The sequence below is a fragment of the Seriola aureovittata genome, chromosome 11, assembly GCF_021018895.1.
Source record: "Seriola aureovittata isolate HTS-2021-v1 ecotype China chromosome 11, ASM2101889v1, whole genome shotgun sequence".
In the NCBI taxonomy this organism is placed as follows: domain Eukaryota; kingdom Metazoa; phylum Chordata; class Actinopteri; order Carangiformes; family Carangidae; genus Seriola; species Seriola aureovittata.
The window spans coordinates 4,074,295-4,102,163 of NC_079374.1; the positions used below are offsets into that span (position 1 = coordinate 4,074,295).

The window sequence follows — 27,869 nt, forward strand, 5'->3', positions numbered from 1 at the left end:
TGTCTTGTTGCACTAGTGAGGACAGAAATTTTGTCATAGCAGACAGTGTAAAGATGAAGAATTTTACATCAACTAGGGTCTTCCTGTAGATTGTAACCTGGGCTGGAATCAAACTGAATGACATTTTAAAAGTGTGTGTGTGTGTGTGTGTGTGTGTGTGTGTGTGTGTGTGTGTGTGTGTGTGTGTGTGTGTGTGTGTGTGTGTGTGTGTGTGTGTGTGTGTGTTTTCCACTGCAGCCACAGCAACAGAAACATAGAGCTCCAACAGTGGAAAACCTAGCAACAGGGCTTGAACACATTGACACAAGCATGCAAACACACACACAGGTTTTTGTGCATTACAAGGGCACTTCTCCACAAGCCAGTTTTTTGCTGTTTGACAAGTGAAAGCATCAGCAGTGGGAGCGGTATTATAATAAAAATATATTATACTCTCGGTGTGTATACATATATACATACATTCATCCTCCAGGTTGCAGTAAAAGACTAGCCACTCAAGGTTTTCCACCTCACAACTCAAACGGTCCTGTTACTTCAATGCCTTATGACCTGGCACCACCATGACCTGCCAAGGTTTGGTCCCAATTTTTCCTTTGGAAAGCATCCAAAGGAAAGAGTCAAAAGCTCTAAGAAAAAGAAATAGTCCTCAACTAAATAAGTTTTTTTGAAGCCCTGAGGTTGGATTTTCAATAAGGCTCTATGAATTTAGAAATCCAACACTCAAAGTTAAGACTTAAAGACTTTAAGAAATACAGCTGAGTATCTGGCTGAACGGTTCAAGGTGTTGGAAGACTGTTTTTGTAGGTTGAAATCCTCAGGTAACTTGGTGAGTTTTGAAGTCTGACCTCCAAAGGATAGACACAAAAGGTCTCACAGTCCTCTGTTGTCAAGATAGGAATGTATATGTGTGTGTGTGTGTGTGTGTGTGTGTGTGTGTGTGTGTGTTGGTTTTGAGGGGAGGCCAAACTCTGCCAGCCCAGTGTTATTAGAGCTGTTAGACACACACATTCACAAACAGAGAGAGAGAGGGCAGTGTGTGAACGGGAGGCAGCAGGTACGTACAATGTTTTGTCTTTTTAATGCTTATTTTGTCCATAAAACACGACACAAATTAGATGTGAAGTGTATAAGGAGCTAATAAACTAAATATCCCTATTGCCTTGTTTCAGAAAATTCTTTCTCAGGAATATGTTCAGGGCTCTAATCCTTGACCTCCTCATTGTTGGTTATTTATAATGTTGGTGAGTATAGAATTTAAGCTTATTCTACTGTATTACTCACTCAGTCTGATGAAGGACCAGATAAACTGAGCAAAATTATGCTGCAGTTTTGTAACAATATTCATGTGTTATCTGCTGTGATATATATGTTCAGTTGCCCAATTAAAGGTAATATTATCCCTGTTAGATGAATAAGAAGATTCGGTGTTATGAGTCTTTAAGGCAGTACTACACTGAGAATCTCTTCTGCTGCACAATTACTTTGGCACTGATGCCAATGTATGAGTAACATGAGGGAGAGCAGTCTCATTTATTAACACACACACAAAGTATTGAGGTAAGTCAAATGTTTTCTGGGTAGATTTTTATTCATAGTAAAACAGTGGCATTATTGACCCATGAATGTAGTTGATGTAGTTGTAGAATATTGATTCATAAACAGGGAAAATACATTTGGTTTCAGTTTTTGGAAAATTTAACCAATCAATCAATCAATCAATCAATCAATCAATCAATCAAACAAAAAAAACTTTATTTAGGCAGCATATATTTGAATGTTACAGACTGTAAAGAATGTAGAAATATGACCTAGTTCACACATACGCCTATGCCTTACCCTCATGCAACTAAGAGCTGCCAATTTACCTGCAAGATCACGTCAGTATCATCAATATATAGCACTGTCAATGTTATCTTGCTTACCTTGGAATCTAAGACATGACGTAACTAATCCTCTTCTACTCAGCTGTCCTCCAGGACAACATGACAACATGAAAGATTTGTCTCTCTCCCTGCTGAGTCGGGGGTGCGGTCGATTTGTCTCATCCAACAGAAACACAGGGAGACACGATGGACGGCTGGACGTCTGCCTCACACCACAGGTGCACACACACTCACTCACATAGGAAACCTTCCATTCGTTCATCATTCAGTCCAGACATTCATGTATCACGCATTCCATTCATTATATAATCAATATAATCCATCAATCTACCAAAAGGATTACTACATCTGGAAGTCCCAGGATTCTCTGCTACGTCTGTCCAACAGCGGCCGTCTGCTTATGGAAGCAGAGTCAACCCTTCCAAAGACTTACAGCACTCGTAGGGGGCCACTTCTACTCTACTCCCAGGTGTGTATGTGTGTGTGTGTGTGTGTGTGTGTGTGTGTGTGTGTGTGTGTGTGTGTGTTTGTGTGTGTGTGTGTTTGTGTGCGCGCGCAAGTAACTGCAGTTATGGCCCTTAGGTAACAAGGCACAGTTAACGAGACGGATATAGCTGCCAATCTTCTCAAACTTTATATCGAGCCACATAAACCTTTAAATACGAATCCCATCTTATCTTCTGCCTGCAGGACTTGGTTACCTTGGAAACCAATTGTGATTCAGAGATTGGAAACAGGAAGAAGAGGGTTGTCCGGCAGTACACTCAGCAAGTGGAACAGCAGCTGAGCACCCTAAAGGAGCTAACGGCAGCCATTTTGAGCTACACCAGCAACCAGGTAGATGGATTAGAGCAGGAATAACTTCTCTAGGTACATTATGTGTAGCCTATATATGTATGTATGCATTCTGTGTATGTTCTTATGTTTATGTAGCCCTATATCAAAAGAAACATTTTGTCTGAGCGCATTCAGACCATTGTTGCTGATAAGGGCCCAGATTGACATTAATTATTGACATTATCAATTGTATTTATTTATTTATTTAGCGCTATAAATCAATATTCTTTTGTATTAACATTGACTTAAATGACTTCATGTTGTGTAATGTGAAAGTGTATGTTCACAGTGAAAAACCTTTATTACATGAATTTTCCGCTCTACAAAGCTTTTTAGCCTGTTTTAGACTACTCATTGTTTTGGTTTCATGGCACGTTTATTATTTGGTTCAGTCTCAGCGCTCTCATTAACCCTGTTTCCAGCAGCTGCTTTTATCAAACAAGCTAAAAAACAAGTAGTCGGAGGAGTCGTAGCTGGATCATCTTTGCTTAACTGTTATTTATCAGTCCTTTTCCATGCTTTACTGGCAGCGTAGAACCATTACTTTGATGTTTAATGGGATGGTTATGTTTCTCTGTGTGCTGTGGATGTGGAAAGAGACACTTGTTTGTTAAGATGTGAACTACAAAAACATTATAAGGTGATGACATGTGAGTGTGTGCTGTGTGTTTGTCAGTTCTTCTGCCCTCTGGTGATCAAAAATAATCTTTAATGCGTCTCTTTCCTCCAGTACACCTCTTCCCGACTTGCTCCACCCCTGTTTCCTCTACTTCACTTCCCTCCGGCTCCAGACCTTCATGGTCCCAGACCTCTGCCTTTTCACCCCATACAAGCACAGCTCAGTCCAGAGCTGCTTGTACAGTCAAACCCACAGTGGCTTCCTGCGGAGAAAAAGTCTGAACAACTGGAGAATCAACCTGAAGGTACAAAATGGTTTCACATTTATTGAGTAAATGAATTAATAAATAAATGATCAATGATCAACTGTGCAAGCCTCACAGAAGCCAACACTTTTGCAGATGCTCTACAGCCGTGCACACAGCTGTTGTGCACACTTGTTGACAGGAAACCCAATATGAGGCAGGAGGTTTTGGAGTTTGTTTAACCCTGAATCTTCATGACAAATATACTAAAACCACTGAAATAACCCAGTGTGGTTGGATACTAAAATGAACCTTGTCTGCAGATAAAGAGGAGGAGCCAGGCAGCAGGAACAGAGTCCGGCTGGATCTATTCATCCAGATACCCTGTACCTCCAGGACTCCAACCCCACAGACGGAGCCTCAGCCCTGGATACACTATGTGACAATCACCCCTGAAGAACCAGAGGAATCTCAGGTGACTCGCTAATGACTGAAGTAACATCTAAAGGCATTTGTTAAAGCTCCTTTATCTTTGCAAAATGGAAGTGAATTATGTTAATTATTCTGTTTTTAGTGCCGTTTAAGTTATTGCTCTTTCTTGCCAACTGCAGACTTACTTGGACATGAGTCTGCAGCCTACTGGAAGTTCACACTATACTGAAATACGGCACCGCAGTACGAGAGGGGAGCTCCATCATCCAAACATGAACTGTGTCCATGAAGTGGCGGATGATCGAGGTTGTTCCATTCGGGGAAACAGTAGGACGACCTGTGACAAAGGCAACTATGAAAGATCCATAAGTGGGACCAGGCATGGGAGGATAGGTAAAGTTGTAAATTGTAAATATGGCATGAATTCAAGTCATGTACTCACCTTCCTCTTCAGTATATCAGTTAAAAGCTATATTTTACTCTCTAGTAAGACCATGTGGAGCAGAGCAGCAGTCAAACACTGAACCTCAGACAAATCCCACCTCAGGTATCGTCCAGAGCAAAAGTTCTAGCAGAGGAAGTTTCTGACCTTGTGCGACATGTTGATAGCCATGATGCTCTGATTGCCTCCCCCACACACAGGCCTGTTCCTTCCTCCTCTGAACGTGGGACATTCAGTCTGCAGGGAGAAGACAGACAGGGTAAGACGCCAGACTACAGGCTAGCTAGCAGACGGGGTAAGATAAAAGATAAAACCCTGTCTCTTTTAAATGTCATTTTGTTTGGTATTTGTTTAGTGTTTATTACACCAATAATTTTGCCTTTTATCAGCTGCTATTTTTGTGTTTTAAAAATAGCAAATATTTGACTTAGTAGGTTTTCACACAACCATGAAAACACATAATTGCATCAAAGAAAAGATGAATTGAGGGCAAATGGACTTGGTTATAGTTACTTGAAGACATTTCACCTCTCATCGAAGAGGCTTCTTCAGGTTCTCACTAACTGCTGAGGAAACCTTGATTGGCAATTAATTGTGTGTATCATTGTTCAACAAACTGCACAGAAATGCAAAAGTGCATGTGCTTTTTTTTTTTTTTGTATGTTCTCATTTCCGGGACAACGGTATTAGTTTTATCTAAAATACTGACTGATCCTTAATGGCATTACAGTATCTAAGAGCATTCAGCAAACATGCCTCTGTTGAATGTTTCAGCCGAGATGTGGGAGCTCGGACGGTGCTGAACACCGTGCACAGCGGCTGCCTCCCATAGCAGAGAGCCGGACCCTCGCCCCTGCACAAGCGGTCCTGGAGTGTCAGCAGGATGACCAGCCACGGGCAGAAAGCGACGGGTTTCAGTCCCAAGAAAGTCTGAACAGACTCCATCAGAAGGCTTTGATTCTACCTCTGCTGTTTCCTGAGAAGGAGGGTAACAAAGACGCACACTCTGACTCAGTTGAAAAGATAGATTTGTATGTGTTTATCACAGTGGCATGTTGTTTTCCACAGACATTCATTCTAAAATTCAGTTTATTCGGACATCATTTACGTAGTTACTTGGGGAGAAAGATATTGCCTCTCCTCAGATTATAAGATTTTTTTTGTTTCATAGTCCGTCCTTATTAGTCATAAAATCTTACTCACCAGAACTGCGTATTCACTGTATGGCGCACTACCTTCACTGTCTGCTGTGTTATTCAAGTGTCCAAATTCTGAGTGTGTAACTTTATTCACTATATGAAACCCTAAACAAATTCCTCAGGTATTTTGTTTTTTTGGTTGTGAAATGTTATTTAAAACAATCCCAGTTTACATCATTATTTAACAGCATTTTAATCAAGTATCCGGTCAGAAATGTCCTCTATATGAAACTAAATGGGTCATATGTTATCAAGCTAAGTATCAAGGTAACTAGGCCAAGTTTGAACTTAGTCTAGTTTGAGCAGCTTGTGCAATCGGTGTTGTGTTATATTCTCACTCTGTCTTTCAGGAGAGATAAGTGGGAAACAGAGAGGAGGAGGAGGAGGAAGAGGAGAAAAAACAGAGAGACAGTGGTTTAAAAAACAGACAGCAGGGTGGGGAGGAGGAGGAGGAAGAGGAGGAGGAGGAAGGCTACCCTCTGAGAAAGGCTCCATGATTCTGCTGGAGTCAGTTGAAGGTACAGCGCTCACATACACTGTACAAGCTGCCATTAAGGCAGGGAAACGACAGATACAGTCAGATGCAGCTGTTGTTATAGAAGACATCCTTGTGTGTTTCTCTGATAGTCAGAACTGTGCCAGCACTTTTATTTCCTTTTCAACTCCACTCAGTGGGTTGACCTCTGTTACTTCTATGGAAGTGGAGATGATGGCAATTTAACTTTAAGACGTAACGCATGTCGAGCACAACCAGAGACACATCCGAAGCAATACACTCCACTTAAAGATGCATTATATTCTTTCTAGCCCAAAAAGGCACCTCTCCCTGACTCTACCTCCCTCATTCAAAATGGCCGCCACTTTCTCCAACTGTTTAGTGGAGTTTGTTTGCTGAATCTGCTAGTGTGTTTTGTCAGAGTTGATGATGGTGTTGTCTGTGGTAGCATAGGCAAGATAAAGAAAATAGTTGTGGTGTGAGGAGCAGTGATGGCTGGCATTAGGGGAGTGACTCTGGGACGCCAGTGATCACTGTCTAGCCTCCTGGAGGTGTCGTGGGACCAACTAGACGAAACACTGGTGAAACGAGGTTCCCACCTGATGACCCCAAAGACATGTTAGTTATCACTGCTTATTAGTCTGTATAGCTAAATTAATAGTTATTATAGGACATGTTAAGCTTAGGGAGCTATTCACTGAGTCTGGTCCATTTTCTGTAGCACAAGTTTCTTGTGTTTACCTTAAATTAAATTTCTATCTTCTCTTATACTCTGTCCTCTCCTTCAGAGCCGCCGCCTCCAGTGGGGGTGTTGGGTTGTGTTGCAGGACGGAAAGGTCCGGGCAAGCAGAGCTCTTTGGCCTTCTTACAGAACCGATTACCTGACCTCCAGGATCCCTGTGAATCCAGTGATGCTAATAGAGGTGTGGTTAGGGGCGTTCTACCGCTGGAGCTGAGAGGTAATAGGAGCTAAAACTCCTGCGACACATCTTGGTGTAACTATATATAAAACACAGTTTCAGCTGTTGAAGTTATTCTGAACTGTAGCTGCTATATAAGTTCAAATAAAGCAAGCTGGCTTCAAAAAACCTTATCTAGATTTTAACCAAGTGTAAAAGGGCCCATGTCCCAAAGGTCAGTCTGAAACTATCTTCTTTCCAAACTCCTGTATTTTTATGGAATTTCCAAACCTGCCATTTTGCCATCATGCCATGTTGTTTTCTTAACGCTGACCTAGTAGGCGGAGGAACCCTGTCTTTACCGTGCTCACTCTGACTCTGACTTCTGCATTAGTCCACGCCACACTGAACAGAATAAAACCCAACAATAGCATTTTTTTTTTTTTTTTTGCAATGACTTTTTCCATGAAGATAGTGTTTAAAATGTTCTTATGAATATTTATGCACTTCACCTCCTTTTGACAAAAATAACTACATTAAGTCAAGGGGTGAGAAAGGGTGTCACAGGGTCCATGTCTCCGTTCTTCAGAGTTGTTGTGTTGTCAGATTTGCAGAATGGCAAATCTGTTGGCAGCCTGATCCTGGGTCCGGACGGAGAAATCATTCAACTGTCACTGCACGACAACAACCAGGAGACATCCCGGGGTGATGATGGCACACGGCAGCAAGGTACGATCAATGCGCACCTGGAGGAGAGACATACTGTTGTAACTAATGTTTGACGCCACATTAGGACGAGGCGAAGGATGCATTAATTATCAGTCACTCACTGTTTTTGTCTCCCAGCTCTCCAGGTTTTGTCTACAGAGGGAGAGACGTTACCCTGGGTCATTGTGCTGCAGCCTGAGCTTATTCATACAGGTCTGCACACACACACACACACACACACACACACACACACACACGTTCTTGTGGTCATTTAACTCGCATTGTATTGTGTCCACACTTGCACACATGCTTTCAGTCACAGTCTCTGCAGGAAATAGGAAATATCCACGCCAGCAGTTTATGGATGTAGTTGAACGTCAAACTTGCTCATGAGAACGAGCAACATGATGCACTGTCACTTTCTTCCCTTCTGCCTTTAAACAGATGAAATAACGGCTCGACCAACGGGTGTAGAAGAACTGGAACTTGTCACCTCTGTTGCACGGTGTTATGCTCAGTGTCCATTTGTTGTGGCTCACACAGCTAAAACTGATTGTAATGATAGATGTCAGGTTTAAGCTTTTGGATGCTGCTCAGGGGTGTGACATGTTAACGCCGGTCTAACAAGTCTTTTGTGTTTGTTTTGGCTCGTGTTTCATTCTAATACAACACTCTGTATTCTTCGCTCTGCATCCATCTCCCCAGAACCAGATATGATTAAATGAATTTACATTCATTTGAACATGTGGTTGTTTACTTATTAGCTTCCCTTTGTAATTTCATAATACCTTCACATTATGTTCAAACCACGTCTGTTTTTTGTTGTATTGTTTAGAACAATTCAGCTCACTCTACTTACTTTTATGTCGTTTCCAATTAAGTAAATTAGAATTACCAACCGCCGCCCGTGTCCTCGTCCTGGCTCTAAACGTTGCCTGGTCATTGTATATGTGTGCAGGAGGAGAGGTGGAGCTGAGTGCAGATGATCTTGTGGGTAACACCCAGCACCATCGGCCCGTGCACAGGGTGAGTATCGTAGGATAAAGCCTTCATTAACACGCGTGTTGCCTGAGGTGTTTGAACCAAAAATAAATCACACTCCTCAGTCAAATCTGTATATGCATGAAACACATACGGTACTGATGTTGCACAGTAACCAGTGCAGGTAACATTCCCAACTCCCTTAAAGAAATAAATCCAGTTGATGACATGCAAATGTTAATAAAGTAATATTTGATGTCAGGACATGAGAGACTGTACCGGAGAGCAGATTGTGACGGACTGTGTGATTCATGTCTCCAACCAGCTCTCAGATCTTCGTAGCTCTGCAGACACTGATGCGTGTTCACCCACCGGCCTCGCTGACACAGGTAAAACTCTGCTGCTCATTTTATCATAATCTGACCGTTTTGACTTTTTAATTCTATTAAAATCTTCCTGTTTGTCGCTCCAGCGGCTGTGAGCCAGAAAAAAACAAAGACTGCAAAGGCAGTAATGGGAACGTGGAAGGAACCAAAGAAGGGTGTTAAAAACAGTGTCAGGATGCCTCCACTGAAGGAGTGGAGAGAGGAGCCAGGAGGAGGTGACACACAGGCAGAGGAGGAGGAGGAGGAGGATGAAGGGGAAGAGCTCGCCATGACTGGACACACTAACCACTTGTCTGGATCACACCGGCCAGGGTCTGTGTAATTCACTTTGAACTGTGTTTTAGCTCAAATCAACAACTCTGAAACTCTTAGGTTCTGTTTCCTAAAGACAAATACAGTCATTATAATTTGAATATCACATCACGTCTCAAAACCTGCATGGTAATTAAAGTTCACTCGATAGATATGTGACCTCAACCCTCGTCCAGAGCAAGAGTCTGGTTTTCTGTGGAAGATAAAGGTTGTTTTACTGAAATCATGACATGAGGATTTCTGCACAATGAAGACGTAAATGTCTTTTTGGTTTTCATCAATCTTTAATCTTCAGCAATCTTCAGGTAAAAAGTGGTTGTCGTCATTATGCCACAATTGTTTTTACATCTTCGAAATGAACACGTTGAGTCACGTTTTTTGTTTTGAGTCCGTCAAGTCAATCCAGACAGAGGCTTCAGTATAAAGGTGGTGTGTTTCTCAGCCGGCAGAACGTCGGCCCGACTGAAGCACCAGCAGGAGAAGCCGTGGACAGAAGGAGGAAGAACATTAAGGACACAGAGGGAGCTGCAGTAACTACCGGGTGAACCAGAAATGCTCTCAAACCGTCATGAGATCAAAACACCACAGACTCTTTGGTTTACATTTTTTAAAGTGCTGAGCAGCTGCACATACTCACACACACGTCCGTGTCCTCCATTTACCCAGGAAAAGGGAAATGAAAACGGTGAAAACTACAGAATCAGACGGACAGACAACGAGAAAAGGAGGAAGACGGCAGAGACAAAGAGTGGAAGGCAACTCTCAACCAATCAGGAGCCAGAAACAAGAGGAGAGGACCAACAGAGACACAGCAGAGACTCAGGACCACCCTGCTCTCTCCTCTGTGGTGAGCAGATTTAAAAGGTTGTAAATTATGTAAAAACAGAGATATCAGAAGCATAGCAACTCATGTATCTATAATCACTGGTTTTCAGAAAAAGAAAAAGAGAGACAGGGAAGGAGAGAGAGGAGAAGTGAAGACAAATGAGGAGAAAGAAGAGCGAGGAGGAGAAGCGGCGAGGCAGAAGGAGGTGTCTGCTGGGAGGAGGAGGAGAAGAGGGAGGCTGAAACACAAAGAGTTAGTTACTGGTAAGATATCGCAAACACAGCTGGACACATTGACATATTGATCCTACAGTATATCCTTTTCTTTTCTTTTGTAGTCCTTTCTTTTTGCACTTTCCCTTTATTTTTCTTTGCTTTGCTTTTCTCACAGGAAACCATGAGGACCCTGAGGAGAAGGAGGAGGAGGTGGAGATCAACCAGGAGATGGAAGATCAGAAACAAGACGACAAAACAAAAACAAATTCAGAGGAAGAGACAGAAACAGAAACAGATCATCTCTCCGCCAGTGACAAACACAGCAGCGTCCGATCGGCGAGTTCACTCAGGTCCTCAAACGCTTCGTCCCGGGTCAATCGGAGCAGCTCAAGGAGGTCTGCCGCCTCTTCCTGTGAGGGGGCGGTGCCAGCCACGGGTCTCGCTTCAGCACGTGGCCGCCTGTCATCATGCTCAACTGTCATGGTAACGGACGAACAGCTGATGTTGAACCCAGTAAAACCAGAGGTTGGTAACAAGAACAAACACACACATAATATTATATTCACATATTTTTTTAGCCTTTGTAATGCTGATTTTTATTATTTGATTACTGCCAAAAAATCTTCTTTTACTATATTTTAGAATATTATCTAATATATTAAACAGTGGATCGTATCATTTAGTCGCCCGGGCCCAGAAAGCGTCGGGTGGAGGAAGAGGCTGCAGCTCTGCGTCTGGCCCAGCGAGCAGAGAGGCGGAGGCAGGAGGTGGAGAGGAGGAAGAGGGAACGGGAGGAGCAGGAAAGGAAGCAGCAGGAGAAGGAGCAGACGGAGGAGAGGATGAAGAACGAGCTGGAGGAGGAGAGGAGGAAGAGAGCTGAGGAGCTCAGGTGTAGATACTGAACACCCCCCCCTGAAATTCCTCTCTGTGCTGACCTCCAGCGCTGTGCAGGTGTAACCCCAGGACCCTGTGACATCACCAGTAGGTGTGGTTACAGGTTCATGGAGTGCACTGCTCACCACACAGAGGTGAAAGGAGTGACATGAATATTGAAACTGATTTTTCTTCCTGTAATCACTCCTACTGTTCGTCCTGGCTGTGAAGAGATCTCCTGTGCTTTCGATGTAAGTGAGGCACATTTGTGTATCTGTGTTTCTCTGTATGTAATAAGTTAACCTGATCAGATGGGTATCTTCAAACTCACTATGTATATTATGAACAGGAGGAATCATCGCAGCCAGCAAGAATAGTTTTATTGTACATATTGGAAGCTGACTATTGGTTTAAGACGCACTTTGAAAAACTGCCCTTTAATACAGGAATCGTAGTAACCTAGCAGCTGATATCCTCTAGTGCCAGCTGGTAGACAATTCACAGTTCCCAGGGTTCTGTATTCTGGAGCAACGTTTGCCCGAGTGTCCTGCTGGTGACGATAACCGCCGTCATTAAAACCTGTACACCGCCACGTCACTGATGTCAAATCTCCGTCTCCAGACTGAAGAAGCTGGCGGAGGAGGAGGAGAGGAGGAGGCGCAACGAGGAAGAGCAGGAGCGAGTGAGACGGGAACAGGCTCAAAGAGAAAGAGAGAGGAGGATGCAGGAGGAGAGGAGGAGGCAGATGGAGAGACTTCAGAGGATGAGAGAGGAGGAGGAACAGAGGAGGAAAGGTGAGAGGACACGGGAAGTAAAAGAAGAAAGCGACGGGAGGATGACGGGTGGAGGAGAGAAAGGACACACGGAGGAGGGGGAGGAGGAGGAGGAGGAAGGAGGGTTGAGATCTACCAAAGCTAACAACAAACTAGGACGTGATAAAACAGGCCCTTCTTCAGTCATATCACAACCACCATCATAAAGTAAACAAACTGTTTGACAACAAAGGACGCGTTTTACCATTGGTTTAATTGTGTTGAATAGATTTTGTTTTGATCAGTTTTGACTCCACTAAGCAATTTAGATTTATGCTGACGTCACGTTGCACTTTTATTCCACTTTTATTCCACCGATCCATCAGAAAAGACATTACTGCTGGAAGTCATTTCATTTCATTTTGTTTTGTCCCTCTCAGCTGAACTGGAGCGTTTGCGGCTGGAGGAGCAAAGGAGGCGGGAGGAGGAGAACAAGAAGCTCCAGGAGATGGATGAGAGTGAGAGGATGGAGTACCTCCGCAGGAAGGAGGAGGAGGAAGAGGACGGGAGGAAGAAGGAAGAGGAGCGTAAGAGGAGAGAGGAGGAGGCCGCCATGTTGGCTGCAGAGAAGGCCAGGCTGCAAGCGGAGCTGCTCGCCAGGTATGTACGAGCATCCGTCTCCTTAAACTGGTTGCTTATTCTACGGCAATGCTTTTATGTTACCTCACAGACGTTTTTGCGTTCCCTTCTGATTTAAATTTCCAGAGGAGGGAAGACTATTTATCGCCCCTTAACCAGCTGCTCTGTCATTCTGTCTTCCCTGCAGAGAGATGGCGCTGTTGCAGCAGCACTTGGCCTTTAAAAGGGGTCTTGTATTGGAGGCTGGAGGTCTGGAGAAAACTCAGGGTATCTCCAGACCATGGATCTACTCTTACTTCACTTTGTCGCAGCTACTGGGTCTTAATCCGGCGAAAGCTGAAACCACGACCTGAGCAGATTCTCTGATTTTGTCCATTTGTCTTCAAATCTGATTCTCTTTTGTTTAAAAAAAAAAAAAAAGTTTAAAATGTCAAATTCAAGTTCTTGTTTTCTTTGGTTTGCTTTTGTTTTTGTTTTGGACTTCACCAGTGTGTCTCTGTGGCTTCACCATCACCTTCAGCACAACTTTCATCTTTCACAACTATCGTGTCGCATGCACAAAAAACCAAGAACATGCAAAGTTTAAAAATTGTGGGAAGCATATGAAGAGAGTAAGATCTTGGATGCCCCCCCCACCCCACCCCCCCCCCCCACCCCACCCCCCACTGAGAAAAACACAACCAGCTACTGAACTTTACATTCAAAACACATGACAAGCACAACAAAGCACCAATAACATTCCTCTGATTTCAGCTTTGAATGGGACAGTGTTTAGATGTGGAACGTATACATGTTACACTAAAATCAAGATGTTGTTTTCTTGAGCAAAATATTGAGTCTGATTTATTTCATTCTGTGAGTCAAGATTATTGTCAGGATTGAAAAGAAACTAGCAACAACAGCTCAACTCAGGAAAAGTACTTGAGTAAATGCACTTAGTTACAATAGTGTATCCTGGTGAGTTCACATGCTCAAGGCACTGTTGGTGTGTTGCCCTGTATGAGAAGAAGAGTACTTGTTTTTGTGGGTTTTTTTTTTTGCAAATCTTTACATAAAGTGACAGTAAACCTGAAATACATCCTAAAATGATCTAGGAAATTGTTTGGATTTGTGTGTGGATGTTGTGAAAGGAATTTTCCAGTCACTACGATGACAGACGAGGGATGTTGTTGCCCCACCTTCAGATCTATTTGGATGCAGTAATTTCAGTAGCACTTGGCAACGCACACAAGCCCAGAGATGACGCATGAGAGTCATTAGGTCCTCTACTGTGACACCCTGAGGTGCCACCTCTACCGTGGTGAACTGGCCTCAGGGAACAGGACTGACTACAGCCACTCTCCATACAGCTAATTACTGTATGACTCAATGGCTACTGTGTGTTTGCCTCATGGGACGTTCCTCAGAGCAAATACCTCACACATTTGTAAGATGAGTGAAACATGACAAAATATCATATTATTGCACAATCTGAGTCTTTTTTTTTCCATCAGATGGCATTTTAATGGTTACTTCTCAGCACAAAGCTGTTGCTTTTCAGGGGTTATTTGGATGTACAGTTGTTACATTAGAATTGGTCAATGTGTAATTACCTTCATTATCCTGTGAGAGCAATTAAACCAACTGCACCACAGTGGAGACCCAAACATGCAACTAATAAAGTAAACAACAAAGTCTCTAAGAGTGGATTTCCATCCACCTGTTTTTAGGTGTTTTTTCAATTTTAAATGCTGCAAAAAATGTTTTTATGCTTGGCTGAGGTGGAAACGTTGATGTTAAGGTTAAAGCAAAATGTGAAAAAGTGCAATGAAACAGACAGATCTGTGTGTAGTGATGAGGAGACTATTACTTTACTTAAATTAATATATGAAACAAACTTCTGCATTGTTCTATCCTCTTCTTCTACATTGGTTTTAATGGTACCCAACTGGAGAATGAGCACTGCTAGCTGTTTATCTTCCCGAAAAAACTTGTACTGTAGTTTATTTGAAGTCATTCCCATATACACTGTCCTGCTGCACCAAATGTGTATTTATCCGCAGCTGAAAATAGCTGCCAACAAAAGCAGTTTGAGAAATGTTTGCAAAAAACTACAGTGCCCAGCTGTTTTACATTATTATGCAACCTTATTTAGAAATATATATATAATTTAATTTATAAGTTTTCAGTAGCAAAACTTTATAATAACATCAGCTGTATCATTTAAACAGAAGAAGTTGGACTGTCTTAAATATAAGTAAGAAAAATAACATCTACAGAGTAGTGGAATTCAGGATATCAACATAAAAATAATAGTGAAATTGTCATGTGGTTGCTACATGTTAAACAATTAAAGAATATTCTATATTCTTTAATTTTACCAAACATTGACTAATGAGTATGGTTTAATATCTAACCCACAGTCTGAATCAGAAAGTAATGGTAATGCACCCAAAACACCAGCTAACAAACGAAAAATGGGTAGGGGAAAAAAAAGAAGAAAGATTTCTCAATACAGAGTGATCCCTCGTTTTTCAATTGACGAGCTTTGGTGTCGCGGGTGACATTTGACCCCGGAAACACTTCACCAAATTGTTGCGATGGCAGAAAATATGCTACTGTTGACAGGTGATTTACTCCCAAATTCATGTGAAAAGAAACATATTTAACCAACACTTTTTTCAGTTATACTATGCGCTTAATAATGGGAGTTTTAGTAATGGAAAAATAACCTTCAACAGTCTTTAAAGTATAAGTTAGCGCTACCTAGCTAACCACAGTTTTGATCCTGTGTTAGCTAAGAAGCCAGCAGCAAACCAGTTGTTAATCGCAAACTATCATAAGCGGTAAGTGAAATATTTTCTCTGTCACCATAATTTAGACATTAATGAGAATAAATCAACACAGTCTGACCTTTAAAGAAGCTGTGTACAGAGAGAAAGGTGCTAACGCTAGCTAATAACCTCTGCACAGCTGGCGTCAGTTTAAAGACACCTGTTTGTACGTGGAGCTGTAAAGAGTCTGAATGTGTCAGCTAAAGTTTCTGCAGTGGAACATTTAAAGGTTCGTAGTTTAAAAATATTCAAGCGTCAGAGCTGCAAGATTTTCTTTTACTAATGATCTTATTTTACAGACTGTCAGCCAACTGCATCACCAACTTTGTCCCACGTCCTCTTGTGTGAGTCTCTGACATGCCACAGAATATAGATATGCAATATACAGTTGTGTGCTACTGTTTGGACAACCTTGGGAAAGTTACTTATTTTTCCATGTTACTGATTGTTTCATGAATTTAAAAAATAGTGATTTAGGAATTTTAAGATTTTCAGTGATGTTGAGGTCAGTGGACTGTGAGGGTTTGTGTGTCTTGGAAGTAGTTCATGGTGGATTTTGATGTTTGCTTTGGTTAATTGTGCCGTTGTAGAAGCCGGCCTTTTCTTAACTGACTGCAGGACATCTGCTAATATTTAGTGGAATCCATTTTTCCCTCTGCCTGTGTAATGTTTCCTGTACCACTGGCACAACCCCAAAGCTGAATATTTTCGCCCCAATGCTTCTCACTTGACACTCACTTGCGCTTTTCATCAAATGCTGCCCTTGTTTTTCCCCCCAAACAATCCGTTGGTGATTGTGTTCAAAGAGATGAACTGTGACTTTATGTTGGAAAAATTGTGATACTTTATGATAAACATAACCATCTTAAAGGGAAACTGTATTATCCTGTATAGAACTTTTCCATTATTGTGTCTACCTTTAAGACAGGAGTTGTCAGAGAGGAGCGCAGTGACCTTTGCTGTTCCTCCTAGCCACTACACCCAAACATTAGCTATGATAAGGCATGAATCGAGTCTCTATTGTGCCTGTCTCATTTCAGCAAGAATGTGAGGTCACTCTCAAATATTCTGTGTATAAATTCTGTGTGAATCTTGCATTCTTTGAACATTTGCACTGCGAGCTCTGGTGTGTAACTTGTTCCCTTGCTGCAAGAATAAATATCCTACTTTTATAACTTTCAGACGGTATTCCTGAGTTTATTTGATAATTTTCCTAACAACTTGGTCCTTGGGGCCGGATCTCAACAACCTCTCCTACTGTCCAGGACAGGACCTGAACCGTGCACGGGGGAGTCTGGGACTCCTGAACTAAAGCCCTCCAGCATCCAGGATCTACTAGACTGTGGGAAGGTGACGAGATCCACGAACAGAGAGAAACCAGGACGTCTGAATTATAAGGTAGGAGAGTCAAGTTAAAGACTATAAAATAGGTAAAGTCAAGTAATGACTATAACATAGTTTGTTGTGAAAAGGTCCAAGGTGTCCAAAGTCTGTGTGAGAAGACTACAGGAATAAATGACTCTGTGCCGCACGTTAAAGAGAAGGCCTAAAATAGTTCAGGGAACTATGAAACAGCAAACTGGGTTTACTAATAAAAATATAAAAGTTAAAAAGTTAAAAAAAAAAAGAAAAGTGAATAAATTTTTTTTTAAAAAGAGTTGCAACGGGGAATTGATAGAATATTTTCTGAAAGTGTGGTGTCTTGATGAGTAACAGAGAGGGGAAACCTCACGGTGTCAACAAACTCTCTGGCCGTGGAAACCTAACGGTGATAACTGAAGCGGTACTCATCAAACAGGACCGGGGGGGGGGGGGCACCACACACAGAAACAGAGAGTGCAGGAGAAGACAGTGAAGTACTGAACTTACAACATATTGATTTAATGTTAAATCAGGAAATAAAACCAGAAGTTACTCTAATAATTGGAGAAAGTGAAGTAACTTTTCTATGTGACACTGGAGCTTCACGATCTGTGGTACATCCTGACGATGTACCAGACATAGTGAGATCCTCGGACGTCATCTATGTAAAATCAGCAAATGGAAAAGTTCATAAAGAAGTTTTATCACAAACAACACCGGTGACAGACCCGGAAACAAATAAGCAAACACAGATTAAATTAGTCCTGTCTCACGTCTGTCCAATGTCGCTATTAGGCAATAGTTTTATAAAAGTATGTATTTGGTTTTGGGATCTTATAAAGATATCTTTAAAAGAGGTGACACATTTGTGCAAAAAAAAGACTTTGTCCCTAGTTTGTTTGTTTGTTTGTTTGTTTGTTTGTTTGTTTTGTTGGTTGTGATTTTCCAACAGCATAGCTGATCCTTAATTGATATTATGCTTTTTGGTAGCAGACTATCTAATATTATTTGCTGGAGCCTCCTTGAACGCACCACAGAGGAGAGTTTTCTCTGGGGACTAAATATTCAATGTGATTCATTCTCTCTGTGTAAATGTATTTTTCCTGTTGCCATGTAGAGAGTTGAAGTGACTAGGGCCTGGACGATTATCCGACGTAATCGATGTTGTCGATTATAAAAATTATTCGACGTGGAATTTTAGTGTCGACGCGTCGTGTAAAACCACACAGGGTAAATGTTCATAGAACAAAACCGGAACTTTCTAATGGGACCGTTTATATCCATCGTCTTTGGTTTACCCGGATACAAGCGCAGCGCACGGACTGGGACAACGCGGTGACGTAATTGACGTCATTGACTACGTGAATGATTTGCGTCTGTGTAAATCTATTTGAACAACACGGCGGCGTCTACCAGCAGCACGACGGAGCGCGTGGAGCAACACGCGGCAAAAAAGGCTCGCACACGGTCCTGCAGAGTTTGGGAATACTTTAATCTTGACAACAACAGTGCGTTAGTCTGCAGACTCTGCAAAGTGCATCTGGCATATCACTCTAGCACGACAGTCATGCACGAGCACATAAAGAGGAAACACCATGGTGCAGCGAGTCAAGATGTTGGACGGGGCAAATTGTTATATTAAATGACTAACTTGAAAACAATTGCAATAAAATTACTCTTAGGTTAATAAAAAAAATAATCGTTAGATTAGTCGAATAATTGAAAAAATAATCGCTAGATTAATCGTTTAAAAAATAATCGTTTGGGACAGCCCTAGAAGTGACATAATTGTAGACAAAGCTGGATGATTAATCAGCACTTTCTAAACTGCTTGCAGGTACTTGCTGTCTTGGGGTCACAGGTCTTTTCAAAATGGATGTAAGCATTGCTGTATCGCTGATTCGAGGTCAGATGGGCACCGTGGTCGAGCGGGCCGTGAATGGAGCGGTGGAGACGGTGCTGGCTGAGATGCTCAAAGTGGTTGGAGTCAAATTTGAGGAGCTGAAAGCCCAGGTGGCGCTAATGAAGAGGGACATCACGGCACTGCAGAGGGAGAAAGCCCTGAAAGAGAAAGAGAACGACAATATTCGAGCCAAGCTGCGCTACACCGAGCTGAAGCTGAAGTACTACAGGCAGGGGGTGGAGGAGGAGCTGCAGCAGAGAGCCTCCACTTCCACTCTGGTCCGCATCCACCCGTCCTCCTTCCCCCAAACACAGAGAGGGGGTTCAGGCCATACCTCCACCGAGACCTCGCCATCCTGCTCGGCTCAGACCAGGACCACTGAGGCAGCGCTGACGAGAAGCAGTCAAGGTAACAACCACTGAAATGACAGACTTCTACTTTCCCTTCCTCTCCACTGAGTCCACTGACTCCTTCCTGTGTTTGTACTCCCAGAATGCACCTCTCTACAGAGCACAAGCACACGTGCCATCAGAGTGCGCTGTCATTCAGGGGGGCTTCAGGGGTGGGATGATTGAATGTGTGTGAGTCTGTCAAATGAGATTTGAAACTGTAGCTAACGTAGGGCAAAGACAGAAATACAGTTGTTGTTTTTACACATGAAGAACATCTGTTTCAGCATCTGCCCTAAAATTTTGCCCTGGTCAGGCTTCCTAAAATATGTATAGGTTGATAGAAGTGTATTGTAGGTTGGTGTCAGTGCACATGTTGCTCAGGAGCAACAAGAAATTAAAGCCACAGCGTGTAATATTTTAAAATATTTTGTAGTTGAAATATGCTGCAAAACTTCTAAACAGGTGATAAATTAAAGGAAAATTCAATATGTTGAGTCGGCTTGTATCACACTGTGTCCCTGCACAGATGAAGCAGGCTGATCAAATGCTTGTTTGTGTAGTTTTGTTCAATCCCAAAGAGCGAGACACAGCTGAGAGCGTGGACGCTGCTGTGGCCCCTCCTCCGGTTCTCGCCCTGACTCTGGATCTGGAGAAGCAGACAGCGACTGGCCCGATGTCCCCAGATGGTTCCACACAGGCTGACAGCTCCACGCTGCCCTCTTCTGCTCTACAGGTGACAACACACACACACACACACCTGACAGATCCATGCTTTACACCTGTCACCTCTTTTTTTTGTTTTGTTTTTTTTAAAACAGGGATAAAGACAAAAATCTGTCTCCTTATCTTTATTTATTTGTAGTAGAAGAAATAAATGGATTAGAGAAAGTAAACTCCATTTTGTTTAGTTTAGTTTTTACATTAGTTTTTAAATACTTAAATATGAGTGAATGCTGTTGAAGAAACATGGCAGTTCCTAACAATACATCTGACATGTGCAAAATACAGGTGAGTAAATGAAATGAACATTTATAACGAAATTAAAATGAAACCAAAAGGGAATACACAACATGGATGTGGTAAAAGTGATTTAAAGATTGTTGTGTGTTCACAGCCAGAGCTGAATCGATTAGCTAAATAATCAGTTAATCAATAGACAGAAAAAGAATCAGTGTTTTGTCACCGTTTAAGTAATTTACCAAAGGAAAAAAAAACAATCATTTGCTTTCTCCTGCTTCTCACATATGAGTATAAGGTTCTTTTCTCTGTTTCATGTCGTTGTCAGTGAAGAGCTCTGAGGACAGAGGGGCTCATATGTTTGTGATTAGTGATTTGGGGCAGTTGTGGCTCGTCCACTAATCGGAGGGTTGGTGGTTGGATCCCCAGCTCCTCCGGTCTGCATGTTGAAGTGTTCTTGGGCAGATTTTGAATGGTGGATAAGACTGTTAACTTATATAAGTGCAGTCCATTTACCATTATGCATAAATAATATTTGATTTGACTTGAATGAGAATCTACTGAACCAAAGCACTAAATATTACATGGACAGTGAAGATACACAGAGTCGTTTGTTAGAGAGGACTGTATGTGATTGTGACATCTTCAGAAGTAAACTACTGGAGGTCTTAGAGTATTACTGATTTCTCATCACAGTGCTGGTTGTGTTGCAGGTGAAGCAGGAGGCCCAGCAGCTGCAGCAGGAGGAGGAGGAGGACGAGGAGGATGAGGAGGAGGAGGAGGAGGAGGTGATCTGTATCAAGGGGGAGCCAGAGGAAGAGCAGGAGGTGATGGCCACCTTACTGTTGGACTGCCAGGTGCAGCAGGGTCATCTTTCAGAGTCAGAGGTGAGGCTACACCTGAATGCGAGATCTAAGAATGCCAAGTCAGTCCCTCTGAAAATAAGACCGTTTCTTTCTTCAACAACGATTTAGCAACAGTGTTCAGTAATGAAACAGGGAGAAATCTGCCAGAGATGTGGAAACATCACTGGCAATTTCTCCACCCAGGGGAGTGGGAATTAGACCACAGTGCTGTGCAGACGCAGGACACAATGAGTTCTGATCCGAATGAAAACAGCTCATCTGAAGATAACTGGTCATAAGAGATCTCCTGGAATGGAGTGAATATCAGTCTGTTGATGCTTGTGTTTGTTCCTCCAGGCTCAGAGTTCAGTGACAGAGTGGTCAGGACTTCCAGCAGGTCAGAGAAGTCACAGTACAACCTTCAGTTCAGCTGGACCAAGCACCTGTGAGTAGGAGAGTTATATATATATATATATATATACACTATATATACTATAAATAACCAGAATTAGCAGTGTTTATCCAGCATTATGTGCCCCCCCCGTACTTATTTCTCCTGGGACAAAAATCAGTATTGTTAATTGCTATAGTAACTGAAGGTCAGCAATAATTATTGAAAGTAGTAATGTATTAGTCTGACTGTAATCTGTACTCAATTTCATTTGTCAAAGAAGTCCAGCTAACCTTTCTGTGTGTGTGTGTGTGTGTGTGTGTGTGTGTGTGTGTGTGTGTGTGTGTGTGTGTGTGTGTGTGTGTGTGTGTGTGCTCTTAGATTTGATGCTCCAGCCGACAGCCTCCCTGCCGTCGATGGTGGCCTTGCCCTCTGGTATCCCACCACATCAGGGAGTGCGGCCCTGGACTAAAGACCTCTATGAAGAATACAAACTGCGCAGGAACGAGCTCCGCCGGCGGAGTCTCAACAGACGCAGAGAGCTGGAGAAATCGCTGCCTCAGCCGCTGCTGGCCGATATGGTCGGTCAATATAACAGAGTTCAGATCAGGTTATATTCTTAGTGTGTTGTTGCAATGACACATTTAATGTAAAATATGATGATGTTGTGTCAAAGGTACGAGAGCGTCGAGAGAAGACCAGACTGAGGGTGGCCAGATGGAGGGCAAAGAGGAAACTGCAGGCGCGTCTGAACCAGGCTCAGGTCAGTGACGACATTTGACATTATGGATGTAAGATAACGACCTGTTTTCTGTAGGAAACTAAAATGTTTCTGTCCCAAAAGTGTCTCACTGAGGTCGTCTGTTGTAGGTTTAGTGTTTTGTCTGCTTTTGAATGAAGCTTTCTGTGATTGATTAGAGTTCATTCTGTGTGAGAGATGTTAATATGGACTCCACTTTACCTGAGTGTTTGTTCACTAACGTAACAGCAGCACTTAAGATTTCAAGGTCAATACATTACCTAATTGCACAGCCTCTGCTACATGGCTTACTTTTGAATAATTAACACGTGAGCTGCCCTCACTATTACTCCCTAATTAGGAGTCACTGGACGTCTTCCCAGTTACATGAAAGTATCGTTTACATAGAGGCTCTAGTTTTTGTCTTACTCTCCCTTAGGCTGAAAGTGGCGCTGCAGGTCTTTGTCAGACTGGGTTTCCCATCAGCAGCCAACACCAGGATCAGCTCCGAGCAGCTGGAGGTGAGATGAGTCACACCTTAAGAGTTACTTCTGCTTTTTAAACTGTTCTGTCCCAGGTGCTACATCAGGCAGTGAAAGCCACATATTTAATGACAGAGATTGATCACTTTAGTTTCATAATTGACAGCTGAACAGACTGAATTTGACCTAATGCAGTCTGAATTGAGGTTGGTTAAAAGTATGATATTATGAAGCTGGACTTGTAACTGCTCTGCTCCTCCAAATCATCCTGTGGCTGAATTCAGCACAGACAGAATACAGGAGCCGGTTCTATAAATCACCAGCTAAATGAACAGATTTTTAAAGGCCCAGTATGTAGGACTTAGTGGCATCTAGTGGTGAACTGAATACCCCTCCCTTCCCAGGTGTGTATGAGAACCTCCAGTGACCTCCAGGTTTAGACAAAATGAGAAAAGCCCCTTGATAGACTCAGTGTTTGGTTTGTCTGTTCTGGGCTACTGTAGAAACATGGCAGTGGCCAAATCATCCTGTCATATTCACAGAAGACACAAGTAGAGAATAGGCTTCAACTTTACAAATGAATGTGTGAGGGACCCTGTAAAGGCCTGTTTAATATTCCTGCCTAAGCAGAATCAGAAATGAATATTAATTATGATATTGAGTTATTATGTAGTGTTCAACAGGTCCAACACACACACACACACACACACACACACACACACACACACACACACACACACGGAGCATGGATTGTACCCTCTGATTCTTCATGAGAAACTAGACACTTCTGACTTTGTTTTTAAAGTAGTAAATTGTCATCTTGTGTTTCAGCCTCCACCTCCAGTAGTCACCAGAGACAGCACTCCAGCAGCTTCCTCAACAATAACAGCATCTCTGCCACTGTCCCCTTCATAACCTCCTCCTCCTCCACCTCTTCTGTGCTCCTCAGAGGCCCCAGCATGGCCACACATCAGCACGCTGTGACGTCAACATCATCGTCCTCCTCCTCCTACCCCCAGGTCAGCCTATCACAGCAGAGCATTTGTCTGACAGACACAGATATCTTACAGTGACATGCAGAATTGTGACCATGCACTGAGATTAAGAGAATGTATTAGAAATATGTCATGAGACAGTTGTGTTCATTTTGTCACTGAAAAGTGTGATGGAAAAGATTTTTTTATGATAAAACAAGTTTAAAACTAAATGAAAACAATAACTACAATAAAAACAAAATGATAGTGTGAAAGAATAATTAGTCTTTTAATGCAAGGTGTTATGCAGAATCTGTAGCCTAAATCCTGATTAGTGAGTGAGTGAGTGAGTGAGTGAGTGAGTGAGTGAGTGAGTGAGTGAGTGAGTGAGTGTGAAAAAGTAAACAGTGCCTTTTTTCACTTAACCCCTTGATTGATGTGAAATCTGTAACCATGGTAACAGCTGTAGCCTCAAAATACCACTGATTTAAAAATAGACTAAAATGAAATCAGGTGGCAAAATGAACACTGTCAGCTGATGGAGCTTAGTTACTTTAATATATGTACAGAGCAAAAAAAGTCAGAGCACCTTGTTTTTGCTGTTATATAGTAAATGTTTTACATATAAATTCCAGTATCAGTAGAACAAAACAGTCACTGTAAACATAATGCATTCCAATAACATTCAGTCTTATATAAAGTAACAGTCCTACATGCAGGAGGCATAAATTATTGAGATGCATGTGAGTGTATTTGTTTTATGTAAATACATATGTACATACCTTCCAAAGTAAGTTTGATGTGTCTGTCTTGTAGATGTTCAAGTGTGATGAGAATGTGGTGTGACAGGGACTTTTTAAAATATGGGAAAGATTATTAATAGTGATTGGTGCACTTTATTGTTTAGAAACATGTGAAGGCTGCTAAGAACAAAAAAAAGACGAGATTGTCCTTTGCAGTTTTGCCATTTCAGAGGACTGATGTTCAGTTGTAATAAATGCAGCTGGACATGAGCAGTGTTGAACTCTTCCTTAACAGATAATATGTATAACTAGAAAATTCCAGGGAAATTTTGAGTGCCACGGGGGCTACTGCTGGGATGAGTACATGATTTATTTCCAGTGTTCAAAAGTCACCCTGATCATATTCTGGTTTTGAGAAATGTCTTGATATAAAAGACTCTGATATAAAACAATGTCACATCCCTCCATCATGTATTATGTGGGAAATATCTCATATTCTGTCTTGTTTTTTTTAATAAAGGCAACATGTCTTCAAACTGGCATTTAAAGGGTTAAAATCCTGAAAACTAATAATCATTTGGTAGGTTTGAGCAGAACTGAAGTGTTTTAAGAGATTTATGCAAAAAAAGCAGAAAAAAATATTGATATATGATAATTTTATAGCATTTTTTTGTGTGTCCTTTTTTGGACGCGAGGAACCCGAGAGGGTACAAAATGTGTTACCAGTGTATAATAGACCTGTAACAGTAACTGACATTAGATTTTAAAAAATATGTAAAAAAGGACACTTTCTTGCAGAAATCCATACCTTCAGCTGTAACACAGCCAAAATGATCAGCAAATCAAAAAAGAAAAGTAAAGAAAATGTCCAAAAAAGGACAGAGGGACCCCTGAGGGTTAATAAATCCCATGACGTTTTTTGCCATTTTTATGCTCTACTATAATATGTATTTTTTTGGCATTTTTATGCCTTACTATACTGTGACGTTTTGTGTCTGACTATACTATGACGTTTTTTGCCATTTTTATACCTTAGTATACGATGACGTTTTTTGCCATTTTTATGCCTTAGTATACGATGAAGTTTTTTGAAATTTTATGCCATACTATACGATGACGTTTTTTTTGTCATTTTTATGCTCTACTATAATATGTATTTTTTTGGCAATTTTATGCCTTACTATACTGTGACGTTTTGTGCCTGACTATACTATGACGTTTTTTGCCATTTTTATGACTTATTATACTATGATGTTTTTTTTAAATTTTATGCCATACAATACTATGACGTTTTTTGACATTTTTATGCTCTACTATAATATGTATTTTTTTGGCAATTTTATGCCTTACTTTACTGTGACGTTTTGCGCCTGACTATACTATGACGTTTTTTGCCATTTTTATGCCTTATTATACTATGATGTTTTTTTGAAATTTTATGCCATACAATACTATGACGTTTTTTGACATTTTTATGCTCTACTATAATATGACTTTTTTTTGGCATTTTTATGCCTTACTATACTGTGACGTTTTGTGCCTGACTATACTATGACCTTTTTTTGCCATTTTTATGCCTTAGTATACTATGACATTTTTTGAAATTTTATGCCATACTATATACTATGACGTTTTTTACCATTTTTATGGCTTACTATACTGTGATATTTGTGCCTGACTATACTATGACGTTTTTTGCCATTTTTATGCCTTATTATAATATGACGTTTTTTGACATTTTCATGCCTTATTATCCTATGACGTTTTTTGACATTTTTATGCTCTACTATAATATGACTTTTTTTGGCTTTTTTTTTGCCTTACTATACTGTGACGTTTTGTGCCTGACTATACTATGACATTTTTTGTCATTTTTATGCCTTAGTATACTATGACATTTTTTGAAATTTTATGCTCTACTATAATATGTATTTTTTTGGCATTTTTATGCCTTACCATACTGTGACGTTTTGTGCCTGACAATACTATGACGTTTTTTGAAATTTAATGCCATACTATACTACGACGTTTTTTGACATTTTTATGCTCAACTATAATATATATTTTTTTGGCATTTTTATGCCTTACTATACTGTGACGTTTTGTGCCTGACTATGACGTTTTTTGCCATTTTTATGCCTTATTATACTATGACGTTTTTTGAAATTTTATGCCATACTATACTATGACGTTTTTTTGCCATTTTTATGCTCTACTATAATATGTATTTTTTTGGCATTTTTTTTGCCTTACTATACTGTGACGTTTTGTGCCCGACTATACTATGACGTTTTTTGCCATTTTCATGCCTTATTATACTATGACGTTTTTTGAAATTTTATGCCATACTATACTATGACGTTTTTTGACATTTTCATGCTCTACTATAATATGACTTTTTTGGGAATTTTTTTGCCTTACTATACGATGACGTTTTTTGCCATTTTTATGCCTTAGTATACGATGACGTTTTTTGCCATTTTTATGCTCTACTATAATATGTATTTTTTTGGCAATTTTATGCCTTACTATACTGTGACGTTTTGTGCCTGACTATACTATGACGTTTTTTGCCATTTTTATGCCTTATTATACTATGACGTTTTTTGAAATTTTATGCCATACTATACTATGACGTTTTTTGGCATTTTTATGCTCTACTAGAATATGACTTTTTTTTTGGCATTTTTATGCCTTACTATACTGTGACGTTTTGTGCCTGACTATACTATGACGTTTTTTTTCATTTTTATGCCTTAGTATACTATGACATTTTTTTAAATTTTATGCCATACTATATACTATGACGTTTTTTACCATTTTTATGGCTTACTATACTGTGATATTTGTGCCTGACTATACTATGACGTTTTTTGCCATTTTTATGCCTTATTATACTATGACGTTTTTTGACATTTTATGCCATACTATACTATGACGTTTTTTTACATTTTTATGCTCTACTATAATATGTATTTTTTTGGCATTTTTATGCCTTACTATACTGTGACCTTTTGTGCCTGACTATACTATGACGTTTTTTTGTCATTTATATGCCTTAGTATACTATGACATTTTTTGAAATTTTATGCCATACTATACTATGACGTTTTTTGACATTTTATGCTCTACTATAATATGTATTTTTTTGGCATTTTTATGCCTTACTATACTGTGACGTTTTGTGCCTGACTATGACGTTTTTTGCCATTTTTATGCCTTATTATACTATGACGTTTTTTGAAATTTTATGCCATACTATACTATGACGTTTTCTGCCATTTTTATGCTCTACTATATGTATTTTTTTGGCATTTTTTTTGCCTTACTATACTGTGACGTTTTGTGCCTGACTATAATATGACGTTTTTTGCCATTTTTATGCCTTAGTATATTATGACATTTTTTGAAATTTTTATGCCTTATTATACTATGATGTTTTTTTGAAATTTTATGCCATACAATACTATGACGTTTTTTGCCATTTTTATGCCTTAGTATACGATGACGTTTTTTGCCATTTTT

The 27,869-nt window shown here is 40.8% G+C and overlaps 2 protein-coding genes across 9 annotated transcripts; both read left to right on the forward strand.

The window, feature by feature from the left end:
• Positions 1–984: 984 nt before the first annotated feature.
• Positions 985–13,833, forward strand: LOC130177093 (uncharacterized protein KIAA2012). Of its 6 annotated transcripts, none has more exons than XM_056388528.1 (25): positions 986–1,054; positions 1,966–2,101; positions 2,221–2,352; positions 2,574–2,720; positions 3,451–3,643; positions 3,907–4,058; positions 4,195–4,408; positions 4,503–4,562; positions 4,658–4,716; positions 5,232–5,445; positions 6,007–6,174; positions 6,941–7,111; positions 7,658–7,780; positions 7,898–7,972; positions 8,718–8,785; positions 9,003–9,129; positions 9,213–9,438; positions 9,881–9,979; positions 10,105–10,285; positions 10,374–10,527; positions 10,655–11,004; positions 11,163–11,368; positions 11,974–12,146; positions 12,545–12,764; positions 12,931–13,833. In XM_056388528.1, exons 2-25 carry the CDS (start codon positions 1,991–1,993, stop codon positions 13,094–13,096), a joined length of 3,789 nt encoding a protein of 1,262 aa, XP_056244503.1. In that variant the 5' UTR covers positions 986–1,054; positions 1,966–1,990; the 3' UTR covers positions 13,097–13,833. The 6 variants fall into 6 exon arrangements, with proteins under 6 accessions (XP_056244508.1, XP_056244506.1, XP_056244507.1 ...); XM_056388530.1 differs by having other exon boundaries at positions 987–1,054; positions 9,066–9,129; XM_056388529.1 differs by lacking the exon at positions 986–1,054 and adding an exon at positions 1,167–1,241.
• Positions 13,834–15,294: 1,461 nt separating this feature from the next.
• si:ch211-67e16.4 (histone H3.v1) lies at positions 15,295–24,886 on the forward strand. Of its 3 annotated transcripts, none has more exons than XM_056390267.1 (10): positions 15,295–15,568; positions 16,822–16,954; positions 18,756–19,229; positions 19,774–19,946; positions 20,884–21,057; positions 21,373–21,460; positions 21,788–21,987; positions 22,083–22,169; positions 22,585–22,666; positions 23,459–24,886. In XM_056390267.1, exons 3-10 carry the CDS (start codon positions 18,791–18,793, stop codon positions 23,698–23,700), a joined length of 1,485 nt encoding a protein of 494 aa, XP_056246242.1. In that variant the 5' UTR covers positions 15,295–15,568; positions 16,822–16,954; positions 18,756–18,790; the 3' UTR covers positions 23,701–24,886. The 3 variants fall into 3 exon arrangements, with proteins under 3 accessions (XP_056246242.1, XP_056246243.1, XP_056246244.1); XM_056390268.1 differs by having other exon boundaries at positions 16,827–16,954; XM_056390269.1 differs by lacking the exon at positions 16,822–16,954.
• The last annotated feature ends 2,983 nt before the right edge of the window (positions 24,887–27,869 follow it).

Coding starts and splice junctions, on each gene's coding strand:
- LOC130177093 (XM_056388528.1), top strand. CDS start 1,991: ATGAAAGATTTGTCTCTCTCCCTGCTGAGTCGGGGGTGCGGTCGATTT. Junction 3,644..3,906: donor ACTGGAGAATCAACCTGAAG/GTACAAAATGGT, acceptor CCTTGTCTGCAG/ATAAAGAGGAGGAGCCAGGC. Junction 4,059..4,194: donor AAGAACCAGAGGAATCTCAG/GTGACTCGCTAA, acceptor TGCCAACTGCAG/ACTTACTTGGACATGAGTCT.
- si:ch211-67e16.4 (XM_056390267.1), top strand. CDS start 18,791: ATGGATGTAAGCATTGCTGTATCGCTGATTCGAGGTCAGATGGGCACC. Junction 21,988..22,082: donor AGCCGCTGCTGGCCGATATG/GTCGGTCAATAT, acceptor GTTGTGTCAAAG/GTACGAGAGCGTCGAGAGAA. Junction 22,170..22,584: donor CGCGTCTGAACCAGGCTCAG/GTCAGTGACGAC, acceptor ACTCTCCCTTAG/GCTGAAAGTGGCGCTGCAGG.